This window comes from Macrobrachium nipponense, chromosome 22, assembly GCF_015104395.2.
Source record: "Macrobrachium nipponense isolate FS-2020 chromosome 22, ASM1510439v2, whole genome shotgun sequence".
NCBI lineage: Eukaryota > Metazoa > Arthropoda > Malacostraca > Decapoda > Palaemonidae > Macrobrachium > Macrobrachium nipponense.
Window position 1 is genome coordinate 80,447,378 of NC_087213.1, and position 24,599 is coordinate 80,471,976.

General features: G+C 39.9%; 1 protein-coding gene across 1 annotated transcript in view; it reads right to left on the bottom strand.

Moving 5' to 3' along the window:
* Positions 1 to 24,599, bottom strand: part of LOC135198821 (ras-related GTP-binding protein D-like) — an 83,354-nt gene that overhangs the window by 38,152 nt on the left and 20,603 nt on the right. Inside the window, exons 3-4 of the mRNA XM_064226790.1 lie at positions 21,347 to 21,483; positions 12,083 to 12,225 (exon numbers count right to left, since the gene is read on the bottom strand). Coding sequence (XP_064082860.1) covers positions 12,083 to 12,225; positions 21,347 to 21,483 — 280 coding nt within the window. The remainder of the gene's footprint in view (positions 1 to 12,082; positions 12,226 to 21,346; positions 21,484 to 24,599) is intronic.

Here is a 24,599-nt window from a genome sequence, read left to right on the forward strand (position 1 = left end):
TAGAGCGTTATTTCTACCCAATGTTATTGTACAACGCACACTACCAAGTACTCTCATGGGTTTTTCGGCTGCATGATTAACCCTGGCGTTCGAACGTTGCAACTGTTTCACGTTCAGTCCTAATTGATGCAAAACCTTTTCCCCCATAATACAAACTTCAGCCCCAGTATCGGCAATAGCATCAATAAATGCTTCATACATTGGTACATCACGTCTCATTTTATGTTCAACTTTTACGCGCACATGCGGTAGCTTTCCCGCCAATGCTGTCACCTGCTGGACACAGTGCTGCACTAATGTGCATGCCGTCACTGACATGGTGTTGTCATCATGGTCAACTTCAATGCCTGCTGCCTTGTTATTCGCATGTTTTTTTCTGCAATATCTAGCTAAATGACCCTTTACACCACAGTTGTGGCAACACACTTCACTTGCATAGCAGCTAGATTTATTTTTCTCATGAATGCGGCCACAATTATCACATCTCTTACCTGACATGAGTAGCTTACTATCCTTTTGTCGACGAAAGTTCGATTTTACTGCCGCAACATCACTATGTTCTGTTTCATTATTATTATAGGGCAGCAATTCTTTCCCCACCTTGGCAGTAATGAGTCTCTGGTTAATTTTGCTGGCCCCAATATCCCTTTCAGCTGCCTCATATATTTCACACTTCCGTAGTATTTTGGCGACACTGTTATATTTTTCGTAGTCTTGGAGTATTTCTTGTTTCAATCCGCAGTTATTTAAACCACTGGCTAACCTGTGAGTCAGCATATAGTCACTCATGTCATTTTGGCACCGAGGGCAGCGGAAAGCACAATCTAAAGCCAATTCCTGACACCGATGTACATAAGTCTTCTCGGGTTCCATAGGCCCTTGCTGTGCACTAAAAAATTTATCCCACAGAATTGCACGGTTCACAGACTTTTGAGTTACTTCTTGGACGGCATCCAATGCCTGATGTAGAGAAAGGGCTTTCCATTCATCGGACGTGTAACAAGCGTCCAATGCCCTTTGTAACTGATCATCGCAGTTCAAACGAATGCTTAGCACAGCATCTTCAGTTGAAACCCTGCAATTTGGAACCAATCTGTCATAGACCTACGCCACTTCCTAAATGCTCCTTGTGACATTTCGTACGAAACATTGTCGGGCATAATTGCTCTCATACCTGAGGGGGCACCACTGCTCTGTCGCTGCTGCAAGAAAAGGTTTGCCATGGCACTCAGAAGGTCCTCATTTCCCCATCCAATCGGTGCGGCTACGTGCAGCTCGTCGAATGGCCCCTCTTCTTGGTGTTGTTGAATATCTTGCACCCGACATCTTGAAGGCTTCCCAGGTCCTTATATCACTGCGCCATGTAAGCAGGTTGGGTATACTCAAACACGAGCAATATGCAATAGCTGTATTTTCACACAGTTCAATACATGATGAGCAGCAGTGCACGTGACAGTGTTGAGGCTACGCTTACCCAAGCGAGACTGCCCCAGACTCAATTTCTCCCGCCTTAAACACATTTTGGCGGGAATACAAGTAACTTTCATATGCATCATATGGAAACATCCTACACTTTCCTTATGTACCCTTTTATCAGCTATTTTTTTTCCAGTACTAGCAGAAAAAAATAGCTTATAAATTCCTTCATAGTTTCCCTATGTGTAATGCATTTATTGGTTTGATGCTACAGATTTCTTTTTCAGTACAGTACAACCTCTTATATATATAGCACTCCATGGTCTGGCAATTCCCATTATCTGGAACTTTTTTATATCAGCCGCCATTAGTTCTTAAGCACCTTTATTTTTTGGAATTTGGAACTGAAGTTTACTCTGTAAATACACAAACACAGATTATTTCCAATAAACACATTCTGTGAAACTCAATAGAAAGCATACAAAAGAACCATAACTTGCATATATACTTCTCATGCATCACCCAATCTCTTGTATATCATGTGATAATTAAAATTTCATCCATCAACATGATTTCATCATATACGGTGGAACCTTGGTTTTTGTACGCCCTGGTTTTTGTCCAATTCCGTTTTCGTAAACTTCATCCAACAAAATTTTGTCTCAGGTTTCATACATATTCTTGGATTTCATATGCTCAGAACACTCCTTCCAGGGTCTACCACATGACACTAGCACCCCAGACAAAGCATCCCGTGTTCTATCGTGACCCATTCTGGTTTGTGTTCGTTGTTTTTGTGCCAGAGTTGATATAACATGCAAGTTCCGCCATTACATTACATGTACTCACCCCACTTTTCAATCAGAGCTTTAAAACCTTTTTTTTTTCTCATTTCAGAGTGTGATGAACCAGCGTGATCAGCATCCCAACATCAGTCTTGCAACACCCCTCAGGCCGTCACAGTCGTCATATCATGGCTACTGGAAGGGAGAAGTGCCTGTTCACTCCATGTAACGCCAGTGGAGCTCTACAAATGTTCAAAATGGTGGCTGTGCAGAAAATCATCACTACAAGCAAAGTGAAGCACGATAATCTGTACAAAACTCTGTCTGGAAGTGATATTCTAGCTCACAAATCATGTTACTGTACCTATACTTTGAGGAGTAGAAATAACGAACAGGGAAAAAGAAAGCGTGCACCGACTGACACTTGGATGGTGCCATGACTTATGAGGAGCTGGATGTCTACCTGGAGATGGCCAGAGAACACCCAACCGGGAGGCTATGGGTGGATTGCCTAGTTAAGCCTACACTGTTGACGTTCATGTTCCTGCGCGGAGAGCGAAATGGTGACTTTCTTCTCCAACAACACGGTCTCAAGGCAATGCTACCATACTTCTTCGCAGCAGGTCACCACAATTATGCTCGCTACCTGAGCTAGTATGTGCGACAGATGGAGCACCTTCCAAAACGTGCCAAGTAGGACCTACTGGCAGGTGCGCATGTCTGTCGGCATTCGGATGGTAGGACTGCAGTACCATCAGATCAGTTCAGAGAGCAAACCTATATTAAGCGAGGAAAGGGTTCTGGAGGTATGAAGGGCATTTCAACGAGTGCTAAGCAAGTGGCTGTGTGGGTGAACAGTTTCAGTATGTGTGCCCACCTTGATATCGCCATGGAACATATGTACGATGAAGCTGGGGAGGAGCAGATGCCACACAGTGGAGCAGATGGGGAGGACAACAAGAATAAGAGGAAGGGGAGGGAAGAAGGAGAATGGACAAGGCCGATCGGAGGAAGATTGCAGTGGAACTAAAGAAGTTCAGTCATCCCCTCAATCACCAGCAACCAGGTCTCTATAACATCTGCAATGGCCAAGTGGTATCAGTCACAGTGAATGTTCAGGATGCATTGGCCATTGGGGGTGAGCAGAGCAGGCATTTCTCCACTTCGCTAAGCAGCGATTTCCACAAGACAACAAAGAAGGTCAAAACAATGGAGTTGCTCAAGAAGGCAGTCACTGTCAAGGGAAAGGTCATCTACGACGTCAAGACACTGTTCGGTCGGCTGATAGTCGTGGGGCAGCAGCGGAGCATTGATAAGGCTGATGTCTTCCGGTTTGAACCGAGTCCTGTCCCTCCAGCCCTGATCAACAAGTACGGCTGCTTGAGGAAGGGTGACAAGGCCATGCTCGTCAACTCTCTCGGTGTCTCTTCTCTGTCACGACTCCATCTGCTCCAGACGTGGTGCTAGTTGATGGCGGCCAGCTTCTGTATCACATCATCTGGCCAGTCTCCGAGACTACAGGTGACCTGGCTGCAAGATTTGGGACTCGACTGGCCCAGTATCTCCTGTCTCCAAGAAAATCGTTCTGTTCGACAGATATGATCAAGAAGCTCCCAGCGCAAAGGACCATGAGCAGACAAGAAGAGGATCAGCCAAGGAAGTCCGGCTAACCCCAAACACCCCCCTTCCATGCCATGAAGTTATTCTTCACAATTCCAAGAACAAGAATCTGCTCAACAACATTCTATGCAGCTATCTCCTTCCACACAACATCCAACTTGTTAACAAGCTGGACTGTGTCGTTACCCACGCTAAGGCAGACGTCACCCTCTCCAACTGCATACTAAAAGCGGTTGCAGAAGGTGCCCAGAGCATCCAAATCCTCAGCAATGACACTGATGTAATCGTTCTCTTAGTGTAGTGGACATCGAGGATGCGAGTTGTCGCCAAAATTCAGATGGAAAATTGGAACGGCGATGTCTTGACATCAACAAAACTTTTCAGCAGTTATGCCCCAGAAAGTGCAGCAAACTTCTCGGTGTCCATGCACTGTCAGGCTGTGAAACAGTGTTGTACCCCTTTGGAAAAGGAAAGCAATCAGCACTGAAGCTCCTAGGGATATACATGCCAGGTCTCGATCAAGTGCTCGGACAGCCTAGCGTGACTCACGCTTAGCTCCAGGAAACTGCGTATACATACCTTCTTCTTACCCCTCTATGGACAGAAGAGGTGTACAACAATGAAAGACGCACGTGTTCACTTCTACCATGGCCATACAAAGCCTCCACCACTGAAGAAACTCCCGACTGATGCAAACCTGCAGCTTCACGTGCTCCGAGCTCATCTTCAGATGCTATTGTAGAAGGAAGCAGACCAACGTGATCCACCCGAAGAAGCTCAAAATATTGTCAACTTTGGTTGGAACATCGAAGGATCCACCATCACACCAGCCTTCTCAACAATGCCAGTTGCTCCCCAAGCACTCCTGGATGTAGTCAGCTGTAGCTGCACTGCAGATGGCAAGGCATGCAGTAGCACACGCTGCAGCTGCAAAAGCGCAGGCCTTTCATGCACGGACTACTGCAAGTGCGAGGGAGGAGACATCTGCTGTAGTCCTTTCGGCAGCAAGCAGATGGACATCAAAGATGATGAAGGGGATGTGGATGATGAATAAATGTACACTTTACTATTTACTTGTTATATATACTTGCATGTACGTATATCAGAATGGTTAACAAATCAATTCAAATACATATACCTTTTATCTTCTTAACTCTTTCGCTGCTATGGGCGACAAAATTCGACCACAGGGTTCCCTGCCATGGGCAATAAAAGTGGACAGACAATAGGGAGAATGGTAATACATTGCAAATAAATGCACAGGACACACAATATAGTGGCATCGTTTCTTGAGATATTGGTAAGATATGGTCTAGTACTCAGCCTTTACTTCCTTTTATTGTAACCATTAGCTATTAGGGGGTGATATGATATATAAAAAGGTGTCGATATTGCAATGTTCATAAATTCGATACACAATCGGTCAATAGAGGTGATTTTTCCCCAAATTTACGTTAAATTTGACCTTTGACCTTTGATTTGACCTTGACATTAACCCCATATTCCAAAAATAACTCCAGAAATGGACTCCCCATCCCAGAAAACACATAAAAAGAGGTATTACACAACCTTCTATGTCAGCGAGATCAAAAGTTGAAAATTGGTCGAAATTCAAGATGGCTGAGGCCGCCATCTTGAATTCTGAAAAATGCTGAATGTTGCACAAGTAGCAACCAAGCTAATTTTGCTCTCCTAACCATATAAAATACATTTCCATGAAAAATGTTTACAGTAATTAACATTGCACGGTCAACATCATGGCAACTGGGCGATGTCACATCAGCAGCATACTGAACAACTGTTTTCCAAGTAAAAAATCATATCATTTGTATAGACTAAAAACGCTACCCTGTGGAACTCCAGACAAAATAGGTCTTGATTCATTAAAGATCCCATCAACAGCAACTTGCTGCTGCCTACCTGTAAGGAAATCCTGAAATAATTTAAAACTATCCATCCACTCCAAGATTCTGAAGTTTATAAATATGTGCCTTATGGTTTACATGCATACTGACTGTCATCTGACAATCCTCTGGATTCCACATACAGGGCAGTCCCCGGTTATCGGCGGGGGTAACGTTTTGACAGCTTTATGATAAATAACCGGTTAATGATACCTCTGTTAAGTATGTATTGGCACCAATACTCTATTACACAGCTTCAGTATGCTGTAATGTATGTCTTTTTGGTTTAGATCTAGTTTTTGTTGAAGAGTTGAAAAAATGTCCAAGTCCATGCACAGGTCATTGTCATTCAAAGGATATGTTTACTTGTCTGGAATAAAGATTAACATTCAACCGGGAATGTTCTCATACCTAGCACAATTTACACTTAAACAGAACTCATGAATTCATTTTAGGAGCTACCCTAGAACTCGCTGAAATATTTGCAATATCTGACTGAGTAGGGGAGTAATGCCTGCAGTGCACCTTTCACGGTACACAGTAGGCAATACTTAAGGGTTTTTTGCTGTGTCCCTTCAGCCCCAAGCTGCAACCTCTTTTAAATCTTCTACTTTACTTCAGTTCAAACCACCTTTCTACCACCTTGCCATCCCACTCTCTCTTTCTCTGATTTATTTCATCTTGTGACTGCGAGGATTTCTTCCTTGTACCTCTTTTATAAAAAAAAATGTATATATAAAACTTAAGACATAAGATTAGTGTAAGGAGCTGACAGCTACCTCATTCGTCAAAACAGAGGCTTTGGAACCTCTAAATAACGACGGGCAGATGTTTGCAGGTTTCCAAAGACCAAGATTGGAGGGATCCTGGGGCAACTGGGGATGAAGAAATGGAGTGTTGCTTTTGCGCCCCTTTAAGCTCACTCCTTTGTGTAATAAATGACCACCCCTGCAACCACTACCCTGTGAGTGAAGGCTAAACTGCTCTGAGGTTGCAGAGCTTTTGTGCCTTGTTGCAGTCCTAGCCAACTAAAAACCTCAAGACGAGCTTCTGTGACATTGATTGTGGAACTTCCTACCCATGGGGCCTGCTGGTGTGGCCATTCCTTGGGGATTTTCATGGCTGGAGGAGAAGCATTCAGGTCATAAGATTCTGGCTGTTCATGGCTGTTGGAAGTTTAGTAATTTAAGGGATACTGCTGTTCACTCCTGGCGAAAAATCATTTGCTTGGGCTAATTGTGTTGCTCAGTTGGGAGCTGCGACACGTTTGGGATCGTCTAACAACAGGGAGACCGTATGTTAGTGTGGCAGTGATAGAAGGTATCCTGGCAACGAACTATGAAAAACTGTCCATGGATAAGTGGATGCGACCACTGTGGGAGTACTCAACCAACCCCCCTTTTTCCTTTTAAACTGGTCACAATAGAAAGAATACTGAATTAAAAGCACAGGTAGAAATATTGAAACCAAGACACAAAGATGACTCAAGAAAAGTTAAAATTAAAGCACACATGTGCAAAAGGCAGTGTTAACAAGTGGTGTGTAGACTACAAAGAGGCATGCACATCAAAGCTAGGTAGTCTCAGTGTCTGTCTCTTCTGTCAACAAAAACAGGAGATAGCTAAACTGAGGAGGGAAGTAGAAGAATTAGCAAAAGAAATAAAGCAGTTGACAAAGGACAAACTCCAAGGCAAGAGAAGAGGAGACAGGATGGAAAAGGAAATTGGAGACCTATGAAGTGAAGTTACAAACCTTAAGAAAGAAAAACAGGAACTGAACAATGACATAGTAGAAAATGGAGAGAGTGTAGTGGAGATTAGAAAACAATTGCTTAAGACCAGAACCAGAAATGAAACAGAAACAAGCACTAGACTAGGTACAAAGAAAGAAGCTTACAATAATAAAAATGATGAATTCAAGTGAGCTGTTGGTAGAAGTGATAGCAGCCAGAAAACACAATTGTCCCCCAAAAGGAATCGACACAACGAATAGATTTGCTGTGCTCTCAGAAGCAGAAGAGGAAACAATTTTAATCTGAGACTCGTTAGTAAAAGAACAGGGCCAAAAACAGAAGCAAGAGAAAAGTTCATTCTTACCCAGGTGCAGAAGCAAAGAAGATAGTCGAGGCAGTAAAAAAAATCAAGGTAAATAATAGAAGAAAAAGTGCAGTCATAGTGCAGGGAGGAGGAAATGACTTGTTTCTAAAAGACGGAGGAACTGGCCAGACAGAAGGCCTTGTAGCCAACCTGACTAAAATTGTAGAGAACATCCAAGAGAAAACTGATAACAGCATTCTTATAGGACTTTTGCCCAAAACCAATGTAAGCCATTAGCCATTACTCCCTTAGCAAGGAATTTGGAATCAATGACAGACTGGAACTAATATGTCCAGAAAAATGTGTTAGGTTTGTAAACATTTGGGACAGATTTATAGGGAATAAAAAACTATATAAAAAGAGATGGAACTCACTTGAATTCGGAAGGAGCAAAACTAATAGGAAACCTTCTCAACAAAAACCTCTTGAAACTCCTCAATGAAGTGAACTTTCAAGGTAAGAAATCTGAAAGCTCCCAGAAGCTGGCTAGTAGTAGCACTGCAGGCAACAGTGACAGTAAGGGAAGCTAATAAAGCCACCGAGGACAAAAGCGAAGATATAAAAGTCCCTCAGAGTGGCACAGTATAATGCACAATCAATTCAGAAAAATTTACATATCTTCAAAGCATTGGTAGCAAGTGAGGAATTAGACAAAATAGGTATCACAGAAACATGAATACTAGAGGCAACAAGACACTTTGTAGGAGAGTACCAGATAGCTGGATATAAATTGATCAAAAAAAGATACTCAAAAAAAAAGGCGGAGGCATTATGTTAAATGTTAGGGACCAACTCAGTCCAAAAGAGTGTAAAATTATAACCAGGCAAGAAGTGATTGGCATCAATATAAACAGCCTAGGGAGGAGGATAACTCTAATACTAGTGTACAGACCTTCCCACCAATCACAATGTCTGATGAGGAAGCTGTATGCACTACTAGGACAAGAGATAAACAACAAACTCTGCATAATAATGGGAGATTTCAATGCAGCAGTACATTGGGACATGATGACCTCAGCATCAATCGTAGAAGGAAAAAGACTTAGATTTTGTAAAAAATTAATTCTTCCACCAATGGGTTGACAAAACCACTAGAGGAAACAACATACTAAACATCATCCTATCAACGGAAGATAATCTAGTATCTGACCTTTCAGTAGGTGCAAATCTAGGCAAAAGCGACCATAAAATTATCTCATTTCAAATAAATGTTCAATATAAAAAAAGAGAAGATGATATTAATGAGATTAGACTACCATCAACAAGACCTAAATAAGCTTAAGGAGTATGTTTAAAATCTAGACTACAATGAGAACACAGGCATAGATAAGCACTGGGAAGCCTTTCATGAGGAATAAACACAAAAACGCTCTAGATGTATACCATAAAGGCAAATACTAACAAATGGCAACCCTCGGCCAAAGTGGTTCATCAGGGAAATTAAAAATAAGATAAGAGAAAGAGACAGATTGCACAAATCAATAAACCCACACCCAACACCAACAGAAGCAAGCGGGCATAAAGAACTCTGTAGATTGGTGGACAAGTTAGTAAGAAATGCAAAGATAAATGAGGATAAGAGAGTTGCATCAGTTTGTAAAGAAAACCCAAAAGAATTCTTTGCACATTTTAATAGTAAGAAACCAATAAAAAATAGCATAGGTCTCATAAGGGACAATAGAGGTAACCTGGTGAACTCAGACCTGGAAAATCAGTTATTGAATAAGTTTTTTACTAGTGTATTCACAACTGAAGACACTATCTCATTACCGGAACCTGTTAAATATGAAGGGGCAGAACACTGGAAAAAATAATATTTACAGAAGAGGACATTAAAATCAAAATAGACAAACTCAAACTCAGCAATTTCAAATCTCTTGGCCCGGATGGGATTCATCCAAGAGAAATTAAAGAGCTAAAAGAAGAGATAGTTCCTCATCAACATAAACTCTACAGGAAAAGTGTTGAACAAAGAAAGGCACCAGAAGGATGGAAACTAGGAAATGTGCCCCAAGTTTACAAAAAAGGTCCAAGAGAAGACCCGGGAAATTATAGACCAATCTGCCTAACATTGGTCGTTTGCAAGATTTCTGAGTCCATGTTTTCAGATTAAATTGTGAATCACATGGATAGAAACAACTTATTGTTAACAGCTAACACAGTTTCAGACAAAACAGATGCTGCCTATCAAACCTCTTGGAGTTTTTTCATAACATGCTAGGTATTTACGACAGTCGTAGAGCAATAGATATACAGTGGTCCCCCCTTATTCGTGAGGGATGTGTACCAGACACCCCCATGAATAGTTAGAACCCGCGAATGTTTGGAACTCCTATAAAAACACTAAAAACATCCTATTTTGTTAGTTAAAACTCAAGAAAACCCACTAAAAATGTTTATACTTGGTTTTTTTAATAGTTTTATCACAAAAAGTGCATTTTATGATGAAAATGATAAAAAAAACAAGAATTTGTGGATATTTTTCATAGAAAACTACCGCGAATGTGCGAATTTTCCGCAAATAATGCGGGGAAACGTTCCTGAGAGAAATCTGCGAATGTGTGAGTCCGCAAATACGGGGCTCCACTGTACTCTACTTAGTGTTCCTAAATGTGAAGAATCAGAATGGCAGATGTAACAAGCAGAGTTCCTCAGGGTTCTCTCCTTGGCCCTCTCTTGTTTTTGATTTACAATAATGACATTTATGTAGGCTTAACTAGCAGGATAGCCAAATTTGCAGATTACACCAAACTAAGTGTAAATGCAACAGACCCAGATGCAGTGGAAAGTTTAAGAAATTATCTAATGAAAATAGGAGTGGTAAAAATAATGGCAAATACCTTTTAATGTCAATATGTGTAAAGTGTTACAAATAGGAACAAACAGCCCTTATGCCAGCTGCATGCTGCTTGGGAATAACATAAACAGTGTAGAACAAGAGGAGGACCTTGGAGTCATTATTACCAAGGACTTAAAAATCCACAAAACAGTGCAGAAAAGAAGGCACAGCAACTAGTGGGATACATAAAGAGGCAGTTCAAATACAGACACAAGGAAACTGTGGTGCAGCTCTACACATCAATAGTTAGACCCCATCTTGAATATGCAGTACAGTTTTGGTCACCAACACTAAGAAAAGATAAATAGATTAGGAGTGGTAGAAGCAAGAGCCACAACGTTAATTCCATCCATCAGGCAAATAGGTTACCAAAGACGACTAGAGAGCCTGAACATATATGGCTTAGAAACATGACGATTGCGAGGACAACCAATAGAAACATTCAAAATACTCACAGGCATAACAAAAGTAGACAGTAACCTGTTTACATTAAATGAAAACCAGACAAGAAATAATGGATGGAAACTCGAACTGAAAAGATACAAAACATCCCATTGTGGGAACTTCTTTACATACAAGATATGTGACACGTGGAATAAACTGCCACCAGGAGTTGTAAACAGCAACAGTGTGGAACAGTTTAAAAGAAAGCTGGACAAAATCATTAGGACACTGTGAGTGCACAGTAAAACCTGCTCCTACAGATAAGTGAGCACACGATGTCTCCTCGAATGGACTAACAAGTCTTTGAGACATTCTAATCCTTGTAACTCCTAGTTCTTTTCTGGTCACTAGCCTTCTGAGACAAGATCTAGCTCTGGGGCATAAGAATTTCACCTCACTCAACAACATAAGGTACCTGGATTCTGTAAGTGCAGAGAATACTATCAAAATCACCCTCCTTTAAATTTCTGTAATCAAAAACATTCTCAAGATCACAAAAGGTCAGCCTAAGAAGTACCAGGAGATAAAAACAGAACTGGAAACAAGACAGCCTCACAAAATCAGTTTAAAGCATCTCTCCTGGGAAATTTTGTTCACAGAAAACACAAAGAGCTGAGTTAAGAGAGCACCCAGACAGATGTATATTCACAAGGGGCTAGGAGTCTTAGGAACTTTTTTCAGTTCTACTTTCAACATCATCTTTTTTACATACTTAGCCTCTTTTAATATATTTCATGTTTTTTAACTGACTTTACTATTCTGAACACATTACTTTTTTATCCTAGTACTAAGAACATACTTTTTTCCCCTCTAGAAATTTTTACTATTTACCTGTTACTACTTATGATCAGAAGATTAAAACTACATTCATGGAAATGTCAATTTACCAATTACACTTTGGCGTCTAATGAACTACCAATAAAGCAAAAGGAGTGAAACCTTAACTGACAGAAAAGAAAAAACAAATCAGCAACTCACCCATAAATATCAGATATATCAATAACAACATCTATCATTTCACAACATAATTCATAACTCTGCATGTCCACAGGTGAAGAATCTGTTGCTATATAAATTTTGGAAAGGACATCAAATAGGAAGGCCTTTTCAATACCAGAATTCTGGAATAAACAAGAAAAAATATGCTTACTTTGTGCAACACTCACTGACACTAAAATCTATTACTGTACTAGAAATTGGTATACATACTGTACTAACAGCAAAATAAATTCTTCTATAAACCTACAAATTTTTTTCATACAAACCAATTAGTACAGGCAGTCCCTGGTTAATAGCAGAGTGACGATAACCAAAAATCATTGTTAACCGGAGCAACACAATAATTATGGTAATAAATGTCATTTAGGATACTGTAAACGGTGATGAACCACTTAACAGCACAGTTAACTGGTTACGTATTGCACCAACAAACCACTTACCAAATTAAAAAAAACTACTTACTGATGTCAATAAACTGCTTACCAGTGCCCAAAATTGTTTACCAGCACCAAAAATCTGGTTAACAACACCAGTGACCAAACCCCATAACATCAAAACCTTGTTGCCTGTACTTAAAATTGGCTAAATTTTGTTGCTTACATAATCCTGAACACTTACTGCCCAAATTCAGAGAATTACTGTTGGCCAGGCAGGTGCTTAGTTTCTAGGGCATACAACTAATCTAGATGGCTTACTAAATCCTGAAAACATTTTTAAAAAATCCAGAATTATCCTGAAAAAATTGAAAAAATACAGAATTATCCAAAACAATCCACTGCAAAGGGATTGGGGCTTTTCTTAAGTCTTATCAGTTTCCAAAATAAATCATCAAGGATTCCCCTTTATCATGGTTGACTGTGGGGCAAATAGCCAGCAAATACCATAGACTGAAGAAACAAACTGCTTTCTGTACATTACAAGATATCCAACACATAATAGTTCTTAGTGTCTCTGATTACAGAGACTATCCTAATTATCTAGAATCAAATGTCTATTCTTCTGTTATTTTCACAGGTTCAAGTCACATGCAGCTGCACAATGAAAATACAACTGACTAAACATTAATGCCATTCAGCAAACCACATCTTACATATTTTACCTTTGAACAGGAACTCAATACTATACTGCAAGGAGTAATGAAAAAATTTCACCACTTCCAATTTGGAGTTTCTTTCACTACCCATACAAACCATCTTCTTGTTTATCTGTTTGGGACCTCTAAATTCTTGATGAGCAAGACCTTATCAAGTATTGTCAAAATTCAACAACATATACTACGTATATTCATTTAACTCCTGAGAAAGAATCATGTTACGACTCCTCTCTCTACACTTAACATACTCGTGTAACATCAACCCTGCATATCATGCGACCCCAAAATTTTCACCCTGAAAAAATTGATTTTATCATGTATCTCACATATCATGCGAGTTCAATTTACAAGACAAATAACAATAGGTTAACCTTGTTTCCTCCTCTTTATCTATTCCGTTTTTTTTTAGTTAGTCTAACCCCTTTTTCTCCATCGCTTTATCTATCCAATCTTCTAGTTAAGTTTAAAAAAGTAAAAGAGAATGCCAAAAGTATCATTAGTAATGATATGCTTGTTTTGAAAATGCATGCAGCCAGAAACAGCTGATTTCTTATGAACCGAATCCAATAACAACAAGCTTTTTGCTTGAATTTCAACCATCGTACAATAGTAAAAAATTACTGTAGTTGTATTACAAATGACGTTAAGGAGAATAGGACTGATATAGTATTTTTACATTACTATATCCTTACTCACTATGGAGAAAAGATCGGCAAGGGCATATGCTGCTAAATTTAATCTGTAAGTTTTAGCTGAAGTTGAGGAAAGACCGTTGACCCGCTAACGACTATTATCGTCCATCGGCAACATGGGTGAAACTCTCGCAAACTTCGGTATAGAACCATCAAACTCGACCGTAAAAAATATTTGAGAGAAACATGTTTTAATCAAAACTATTGGGCATGAGAGAACACATTTTACTGTTTTCACTCCAATAGATAAATATGTAAAGCTCGTAGTATTCTGATGAGATCCAGTGAAATTATCGAATGAAATCTGTTTATTTTTACTTATGCAATAAACATGCCCTCAGCGCCATCTACTTACAAAAAAAATAACTAAATTTTGTTCACAAACAATACGTTTTTAAGTGATATTTTGACTTGAAAAAAACACTTTGTATAATGTAAACTAACCATGTCCCATATAAATAGACTATAAGATTAATTTGATACTATGTCAGGTCTTTTTGATGAATTGTTGAATACTGTTAGGAATAGCCCATACCATTTACAACAGAAATCAGACAGACATAGCCGAATTCACGAATAACATTAACTCAAGAAAATAATAATAATCATAAGAATAATAATAATAATAATAAATAATAATAATAATAATAATAATAACAACAACACATTGCAATTTAGAACAATTACGCAAGCAGCAATCATTAGGCAAGCCACTAATTTTTGAGGAAGAGTAAATAATTCAAATCCTGACAAAAAAAGACTAAATCATACTCTGTGAACCAGTGGCTAGCTGTTTTTCTGCTATTCCCTTTATTACTCTATTTTGACCCTGAATCTGAGTCCTGCCATGGTTAAATATGAGGTTAAAATTATTTTATCAATTATATTTACAGTTCTACTGGAATCAATGAGTAAAGTAAATGTCTTTCCATTTATTGGAATCTTTACAATAAGGATTTACTTTCCTTTCTCTGTCAAATGGTTCATTGTCACTGACTTAGTGACGTAGTATTTGTATTTAGGTGACAATCTCTCTATTGGCTTCCTTAGTATTGAACCAACAGTTCTTAGTTAAATGCCCGACCTTTTTGCAAACTGTACAGATTCTAGGCTTTCTGCATTCATTAGTGGAATGATTGGCACAGCTGCAGTTTTCACATGTTGTTTTTGGTCTAGCTCCTTGAGCTTAATTATTCACTGGCTTTGAGTTATTTGTGTTTATATATTGACCATTATTATATCTTATGGGTGGACCATTCCTGGATTGATTCTGTCTTCCTTTCTGGTTTGAATTTAATTTTTTCCTGTTATTTAGTGCATATTTCCCTTGAAAGAAAGTTTGTCTATTCTCTAATTGTCTGGAATATTTAATTTTACTTGTTACTTCTTTTCTATGAATCATTGATATTTCTGCCTTTCCTTTCATTTGAGCTTCTGATATCCCTACAAATTCCTTAGAAAAGTCTATCTCTTTCTTTTGGATTTCTTGTCTGATTGATATTATTGCTGTAAGGCTATCATTTTTTGGGATAAATTTTAACCTTAAAAGCCTTTTTCTTTTTCTCCAAGTGCATTATACATGGTTCCAAATGGCAAATAATTCAAAACATGCCTTAAGCTAACTAAATCATCTTCATCATCACTAAAATCATCCTTCTTTCCTATGGTGATATTAGTTTTCTTTAAGTCATCCACTATTCTGTGTATCGATTCTTTGATATCTGTATGAGATTTACTATTGACTCTCCATCAAAATGTGTAAGAAATTTGTTAATATTATATAATGCATCACATTGACTTACTGGTTCCCAAATTGATAAACAAATTCTTTTGAATTCAGTGTATGTGGTTATTTTACTGAATCTAGCTTAATTCAACATCCTCTGTGCATCACTTCTTTCTCAACTAACAAGAAGCAAGGCTTCGTTAATTTGAGCTCTTTCTGTTGTTCATCCCCCTATAGACATGCGACTGTCTGCATCAGCTAGCCACTGGTTCACAGAGTATGATAGATAGTCTATATTTGTCAGGATTTGAATTATTTACTCTTCCTCAAAAATGAGTGGCTTGCCTAATGATTGCTGCTTGCATCATTGTACATTAGGGGTCGGTTGCCTGATGTGCCTTCACTGCCTTCTATCAAAGGCATCATCCTCCACCAAACCTCTTCTCTCCAAAACTTCCTTCACTTCATCTCGCCACCTAATTCTCTGTCTCCCTCTCACAGGTTCCTTCTAAGCCCTCTTCACTCTCTCCTCATCCTCCATCCTCAACACATGTCCATACCATCTAAATCGTGACTCTCTTACCGTAATCCACCTCAGCATTCTCATCTGTTCTCTCAAGGTTTACTTCCTCTTTTCTTCTTAAGAGCCCATGTTTCTGCTCCATACATTAGCACTGGTCTTATCACTATGATATTTAGCTTGACTTTTAGCTTGATCAGCATTTTCTTATCAATACCACTACAGCTACCTCTCTCCACTTCCCCCATGCAGCTTTCATCCTACTGTCAGCTTCAGCCTCACATCCTCCCTCTTGGTTTAAAGTAGATCCTAAGTATTTAAACTTTTCTGCCTGTTTTATAATCGAACCTCCTCTTTCCTAAATTACTATGCTGTCTCTATCTTCCCTACTGCTCAGCAAAACCTCTGTTTTATTCGCATTCATCTTTAAGCCATCCCTCTCTAAAGACCCCTGGCAATCTCCAACCCTTCTCTTTAGGTCCGGCTCATTTTCAGCAGTACGTAATCACAAGATCATTGGCATACAACAACTCCCACAGCTCTTCATTCCTGATCTCTTCAATCAACACATCCATAACCAGCACAAACAAAACTGGGCTTAATGCTGACCCCAGGTATAATCCATCACGAACTTCAAACCTTTCTGTTTACCCAATTGCTGTTATCACTTTTGTGCCCATCTTGACCAGCCTAACCAACTTTTTTAGGACTTTCCTTTCCCTTAAACACCAAAACATCCTGGTTTCCCCCTAGCCTCTTTTTCTGTAGCTGTCTTACTATGAAGATGGCATCCACCATCCCTCTTCCTCTCATGAATCCATACTGCTGTTTCCCAATCTTTAGAATCTCTCTTAACCTCTCACCCAGTATTCTCTCTAAAACTTTCAATCCATGCTCTGTTAATTTAATTCTCCTGTAGTTACCACAATTCATGACATCTCCCTTCTGCTTGTATATATATACCATTAGACTCTCCTCCCAGTCCCTTGGCATTTCTTCCTCTTCACATATAGCTTTTAATAAAACAAGCATCCATTTCAATTTGGAATGCCAATGGACCTGGTGATTTACCAGTCTTCATTTCCTTAATGGTCTCTTTACCTCTGTATCCTGTATCTCAATTACTGGTCCCTCCACCCTCTGTGCTTCCCCCATCTCCTTTCTCTCATTTTTAGTATTTAACAGTTGTTCATAATACTCTTACTATGGAGGAGTTATGGAGTTCCATTTGACAACGTCTAGAGAGAGAGAGAGAGAGAGAGAGAGAGAGAGAGAGAGAGAGAGAGGAGAGAGAGAGAGAGAGAGAGAGAGAGAGAGAGAGAGAGAGAGAGAGAGAGAGAGAGGGTAATTGGTGGTTGGATGGTTAACGACTGAATTGATTGTTGGTGAGTTCTGAGTGGTCTGCTGATGCTGTTGGAGATCAGAGTTCTGTGTTTTTAGTCAGTCTTTTAGTCAGAAGCTGTGATAATCAGTAGTGTTGGCAGTGGTCTGTGGAAAGTGTTGAGGGATTGGTTAAGTTATTTAAGTAGCGTGTTATTAGTTTGTTGCTGATTGTTGTTGGGTTTGATATTGGTTGCTTAGGAGTTGTTGTGCTCTGACGTTTTTGTTGAGTTGTAAGTGAGTTCCTGTTGGATTATATGTGAGTTGTGGTGGTTGAGGGTTGTTGTTGGTGTTGTTAGTGGGTGTGTTGCTTTTTTTGTGTTGGTAATTGTTTGTGCATTGGTCTTTTGTTGTGGTTGTGTTCCTTGTTGGTTTGGTGTGTTGTTGAGTTGTGGTCCTTGGGTGTTGTGTTGTTGAGTTGTGGTTGTGTTCCTTTTTTGTTGTTGTGGGGTTGTGGTCCTTGGGTGTTGTGTTGTTGTTTTGTGGGTTGTGGTTTTTGGTTGTGGTCTTTTTTGTTGTTGGTATCTCTGTGACCTTGACCAGCGGACAGCACAGGATAGACCGGAGTATCTAGAGTTGGGTAAGTACATGTGTTTTGAGTTTTTTGTTTTGTGGGTTTGTGTTTTTTTTGTTCTGTGTTGGTATAGGTCAATTGTCCTGCGTGAATTCTGTAGCGTAAAGAGGAAAGTGTGACTGAGGATGGGTTTGGCAGCTGGAGTGATTAGCTTTATGAGAGGGGGGGGGGGGTTTACCCGCTTGTTTTTTAAGCTTCTGATCCCACCACATCACTATCTCTTCTTAAGGTCTTCACCCAATTTACCGACATACTGTCTGCCTTTTCCTCAAGTTTGAAATCTTATAGATATCCTTTCCTCTTGTTCCTAGTCTTTCATCCAACTGCTCTGCCACCCTTCCAATAGCCATACCTACCCTCCTTATCATCTCTCTTTCCTCTTCTCTGTACCTTACCTCTGCACCCCGTGCATGCCTTACTTTCCAGTCCTTAAATGCTTTTGATTTTCTTTTAATTGATTCTTGCACCTCTCCATTCCACCACCACTTTTCTCCTCTCAACACTCCATATCTGCTGGTTCTTCCCACCAGTTCCTCTGCTTCCCCCAAAAATATTTCTCTCATGTCTGCCCAGATATTTACCCTCTGTTACCCTGTCCAAATTCTAAGTTCCCCCTTTCCAGAATTCTCTATCTTACAGTCCTCCTAAATTGCTCCCTCTTTTCTCCTTTAGAGTCCCAAATCATAATTCTAGATCTCTTTCTCTTTTTGGGTTTCCTACCTCTCATTTTAAAATCCATCACCACCAACCTATGCTGTTTAACACACACTTCTCCCAAGATCACTTTGCAGTTTATCAGTCACAATGTGGTAGGGATAAAGGTGTAAGAATACTACCACCGTAGATTTTGTGGGTTGTAAAAGGCGACTAAAAGGACAGCTGCTACCTTGCAGTCTTACTTTTTAGTAAAAGGCTAGGCCCACCATCAATAACTGTGGAAACTGCTGCCTTGCAGTTGGACTTTTTAGTCAAAGGCTAGACCCACCACCAATAACTGTGGTTGATAACAGCAAGGGCATGCAGTCGTAAAAACCCCCTTTGCCAAACAATAAACCACGCATGATGTTTTATAGGATTTCATTATTTCTCTCAAAATGCAGGATATTCACTACTGATCTGCTTTAGCACAAAAGCCATAGCTGCAGAAGTAAGACTATTTAATGATGCCAAAGATATTTACTTGTAAATGAGGCAAGAATATTTTTAACCTTGCTGCCATATTTGGTTAATCCTCTGTCAAAGTCTGTGAGAGACCCAACGGCAAGGGCTATCACACATCTCATTCATTCATGTGGTCGCCTCTGTGAAACATTAGAGCAAACTTGAACAGTGTTCTTCATCCCAAGGCTAAATAGTAAATACTCGAAGAAAAAAAAGGTGTTAGATAATTATTATAAATAAGCAAAATAGAAAACCAACAACATGAAACAAAGTGCATTACAGGACTAATATGAGTCTCCTTAACCAACTAGTATTAGCAAATATACAAGTGTGGTTTTTTTTTAATGCATGATATAGGTAACATCTATAGAGAACAAATAAAACATACAGATTTTGTTGCTGTCAGTCTCATGGAGTATAAAGGGTATGACCAGCAGGTCAACAGAAATGGGAAATGGACTAACATTGTGGCGGGATCACAAGTTAAAAAAACCAAGCGGGAAAGACCCCCCACATAAATTTAACCAATCCGGCTGCCAAACTCACCCTCAGCCACACTTTCCTCTTCACGCTACGGAATACACGTAGGACAATTGACTTACCTACAAACAGAACACAGAACACAAACACATGTACTCACCCCAACTCTAGATACTCAGGGCTAGGCTGTCCTGTCCGCTGGACAAGGTCCCTGAGACATCAACAACCGCCACAAACCAACACACAACCACCAACAAAGAACTATAACCACACAACTCAACAACAACACGACAAGAAACCAAGGACCACAACGCCACAACAACCAAGGACCACAACTCAATAACACAACCAAGGACCACAACCCCACAACTCAACAACACAACAAACAAACAAGTACTACAGCCACAACAAACAACCAAGAACTACAACCACAAACAACAACAGCTCACCAGCAATAACCCCACTCTACAACACCAAACCAACAACCTCAAAGCCCACACCCAACCACTCACAATATCAAGTAACAACAACAGTTCCCAACAACAACAACAATCCTCAACTATAACAACTCACAAGCTCAACAACCTCCCAACACACATGCACAACAACCTTCAAACACACAGCACAATAACTCAAATAACTCCTTGAAAAAACAACACAACTGCCAAGACCGCTGCCCTAAACGTCTGTCTTTCACGATTTCTCATTACAGACTCCCTCAAAATAAAGACCAGACTTATGACCGACCCAACAGACACAACAACTCGTCATAGAACGAGCAATTTGCTCGCTAACAACCTACCCACCACACTCTCTCCTTCTTCCTCTGTCTCATCTCTCTTACTTTCTCTCTCCTCACTCTCGTCTCTCTCTCTCTCTCTCCTCTCTCTCGATAGTTCGATCCCTCTCACACTCCAGAGAAACGCACAACCCCTACACGAAACATGACACATCAACCACATGAAACATCCAAACCCTCAGTTATTTCCGACAACCACAAAAAACCCAACGCCATTTACATTCACTTCTCTCTCTCTCTCTCTCTCTCTCTCTCTCTCTCTCTCTCTCTCTCTCTCTCTCTGGCAGTGCAGCAAATTAAAAAAACCACTAATAAGGCTTGGCAAGGGTACCCCTGACCATGTGTCAAGGATACATATACAAACACATGCTTTGAAGACCTTGTACCTGTTCTGTTTACCAAGCTAAGAATAAGTGTCTGGGAACACTTGCAGCATGACTGAGGATGTTATAAGATTCATGGGTTTATAATGACACATGTGACCATTTAAATAATAACAATTAAAAACAACATTAAAGGGAGAAAAATTAAGAGAAATTTGTTATCAACTCCAGAGTGGAAGAAGAAAGGCATAAGACTATCACAAAAGTTTACAATGAGCATTTAATTCCAATATCCCACACAATCATACCTTTACTCTGATAAGATCTGGTTTCACATCATTAGTTAATAACTTCAAACTATCAATGTTCTTTAATTTAAGCTTATAAATGTCTAAAAGACAACAGCCTTTTTGATTGACAGTACAAATTAATATGCTACAAATTTCAGACAATTATGCCCAAGCATAACACATGGAAATTAACATATAAACTTACCGATATAAATATATTGAGGAGATTTTCTAGGGTTGGAAGCTGCGGTATCAGTTTTTGTACAACTTTGCTAAAAGCTTCAAATATGCTATGGTCATATATAGAAGTAAGGTAAAAGCTCAGATGAATCTGTTCCATTCCTGTAGAGAAAAGAAACAGAATGAATTTAGAACATTTTAGACTACAAAGGCATAAATTACTGAAAAAGAACAGGCTACATACCGTATATTTCCATGTATAAGACGACCTTTAGATAAGATGAGGTCAAAAATCATGGCAAATTTTCATGAACTTATCTCATATCTGTTGCATAGGACAACTTCTAAATTACAAAACTGAAATTAGTTTTTGAGAACAGTGATTACAGTAGTACCTCAGACTCCAAATTTAATCCATTCCAGAAGGCTCTTTGAAATATGATTTGTGTGAAATATGAAATAAAAATCCCCATAAGAAATAATGAGAATCAGGATAATTTGTTCCAGCCAACCCAAATAGTCCCCCTTTTCACATTTTTATTCTGTTATTAATGTGCTACAAGTTAAATTAAGTGTGTTAACTAATAAAACAGTACATTATATGAAGTAAAATTTTATAAAAATTTGTTTCTGTGTACAATTTACAAACTGTTTGGTGAAAATGGTGCACGGCCTGCTGGGGGATGGAGGGAGGAGGAAGGGCAACCTTTTGGGGAAACTGAAATGGTTGCAGTAGGCAAAGGTTGATAACAAAATCAATCTTATTCACATTTTACTAGAATAATCGATAGTGTGTGTGTGCTCAATTGTCTGTGAGAGATAAAGAGAGAGTAATTAGGTTGTATGTTGAAACTTGGATCTTAAGTGCATGAAAGTGATTAATTATGCCACAATACATCAACTTACTGTTGGAAAATGGCAAGAAAAGGAAAGATTAAATAATTTTTCACAAGGAAGTCGTTTAAGCAAACAAGGACACACAGAAGCTGAATAAAGCACCAGTGTGTTTATTATGGAGCTAAGTTATTTTTACAGTGGTAAAAGATCGTAAAAAGCAATTGTCACTAGATAGGTATTTTATGTAACAAAAAGAAGCGATTTTGGCAAATCGAGTGTTAGAGAAAGACACAGGCAAACAATCATCCCAGCCCAGCCCAGCTGATAAGTCAGTAGGAAGCATACCCCAGTCTTCCCTCAGGCTGTGTCTAAGTCGGAGTCTCGTCCTCAGAGACGTCCAGCTCCTACTCCTCCCTGTGCCCAGCAGCAGTCATGAAGATCGTCACCTGGTAGGCCGTCGAGGAGTTTGGTTTCGGCAGGGCCTCCCTGTTCGTCCCAGCCTAGGTCAGAGGACCAACTTACCCTTCGCTCCCGTTCCTTTAAAATGAGAAGGGGCCCCAGGGGCGGAGGTAAAGGGAGCTGTCGGTAGGTTAGGCGCCTCTCCCTTTGCTGTGGCCTGGGGGGAGGGGAGGGATGCCTGGTGGGCCATTGGGCCAAGTGGCAGAGTTATGGGGCAGAGAAGTGGGTGGTAGATGTCCTTCGGGTGGGGTACCTACTGCTATTCGACTTCTCTCCTCCTCTCTCGGACAAGCCGCAGCTCAGGAGGGTGTATCCTCTAGAATCTTTGAAGTTCTTGGCTCTTTGGGAGGAAGTGCAAAAGATGCTGGACAAGGATGCAATAGAGGAAGTGGTGCGTCTGTCTCCAGGGTTTTACAGTCACATCATCTTGGTGCCCAAGGCGTCGGGAAGTTGGAGACCTGTGATTGACTTATCCACCTTGAATCACTTCATCAGGAAGACACGGTTCAAGATGGAAACCCCACATTCAGTGTTGGCAGCTGTAAGGGAAGGCAACTTCATGCTGTCGACAGACTCGAAGGACACATACTTCCAGATCCCTATTCATCCGACGTCCAGAAAGTTCCTTCGCTTCTCTCTCAGGGCCAAGGTCTTCAAGTTCAAAGTACTGTGCTTCGGGCTGACCACAGCCCCTCAAGTGTTCACAATGGTCTTCTCTCTCTTATCAAGTTGGGCCCATGCTCAGGGGATCCGTTTGCTGAGGTACATCGACGATTGGTTGGCCTTGGCAGGTTCCAGGGAAAAGGTGCTGCCGGACAGAGATAGTCTGCTTTGGTTTTGTCTGGAACTGGGCATTGTGGTCGACCACAAAAAATCAAACCTTGTACCCAGTCTGCTCTCGATGTTGATGTAGTCCTCTATGCTTAGTCCGTTTTTGCTCTTAGGTGTAGTACTTTCTGTATTGTCATGTGTTTCCTAGTTTTCTGGTCTATGCTGTGGAGTTCAGCTTTCATGCACTCCCCTACTCCTGCATTGTATCTGATTACTGGTATTACCCATGCATTATTGGCTTGCATCATATTTCCAGCGTTGAGTTTTGACTTGAGTATCACCTTCAAGTCTGCATATATTCTTTCTTGATCGTGTCCTTCATCTCTTCGTGTTTTATATCCTCTCCTTCTATTCTCCTCTGCAATTTGTATCTTGTCTCATTTTTGTGTTTGATGCTATTTCCCATTTGGTAGCTATCATGCAAATAGACCAGATGTGATGCTGAGTACAAAATCAAGAAAAAAGTATCACTCATTGATGTCACAATACCATGGTACACCAGAGTAGATGAGAAAGAAAGAGAATAAATTTAACACCAGAGTAGATGGGAAAGAAAGAGAAAAAATTCACAAGTATCAAGACATGAAAAATATAAATAAAATAAGAAGGATATGGGATATGCCAGTGGAAATTGTACCCATAATCATACAAACACTAGTCACAATCCCAAGATCCCTGAAAAGGAACCTGGAAAAATTAGATGCTGAAGTAGCTCCAGGACTCCAGCAGAAGTGTGCGCTCCTGGAAACGGTGCACATAGTAAGAAAAGTGATGGATTCCTAAGGAGGCAGGATGGAACTCAGAACCTCACACTATAAAAACAACCCAGTCGAATAGGATGACTGTGAGACCCAAAAAAATGAATAAATAATAATAATATTTTGGAAGAAGACACTATTTTTAACAAATTTTGTTTAATAAAATGGCAGAATTCAGCAAATTAATCTTATATATTATCTTTTCTATTTTTTCTTATTACAGGCAGTCCCTGGTTATCAGCGGGGGTTCTGCTCGGCAGGGTGCTGATAAGCGAAAACAGCCACTAACTGAAACTTTGCAATTTATGGCGCCAAGTTTCGGTTAATGGCAATGATAACCAGTTAATGGCGCCTCTGTTTGGTATGTTATGGTACCATAACTCTATTACCAGC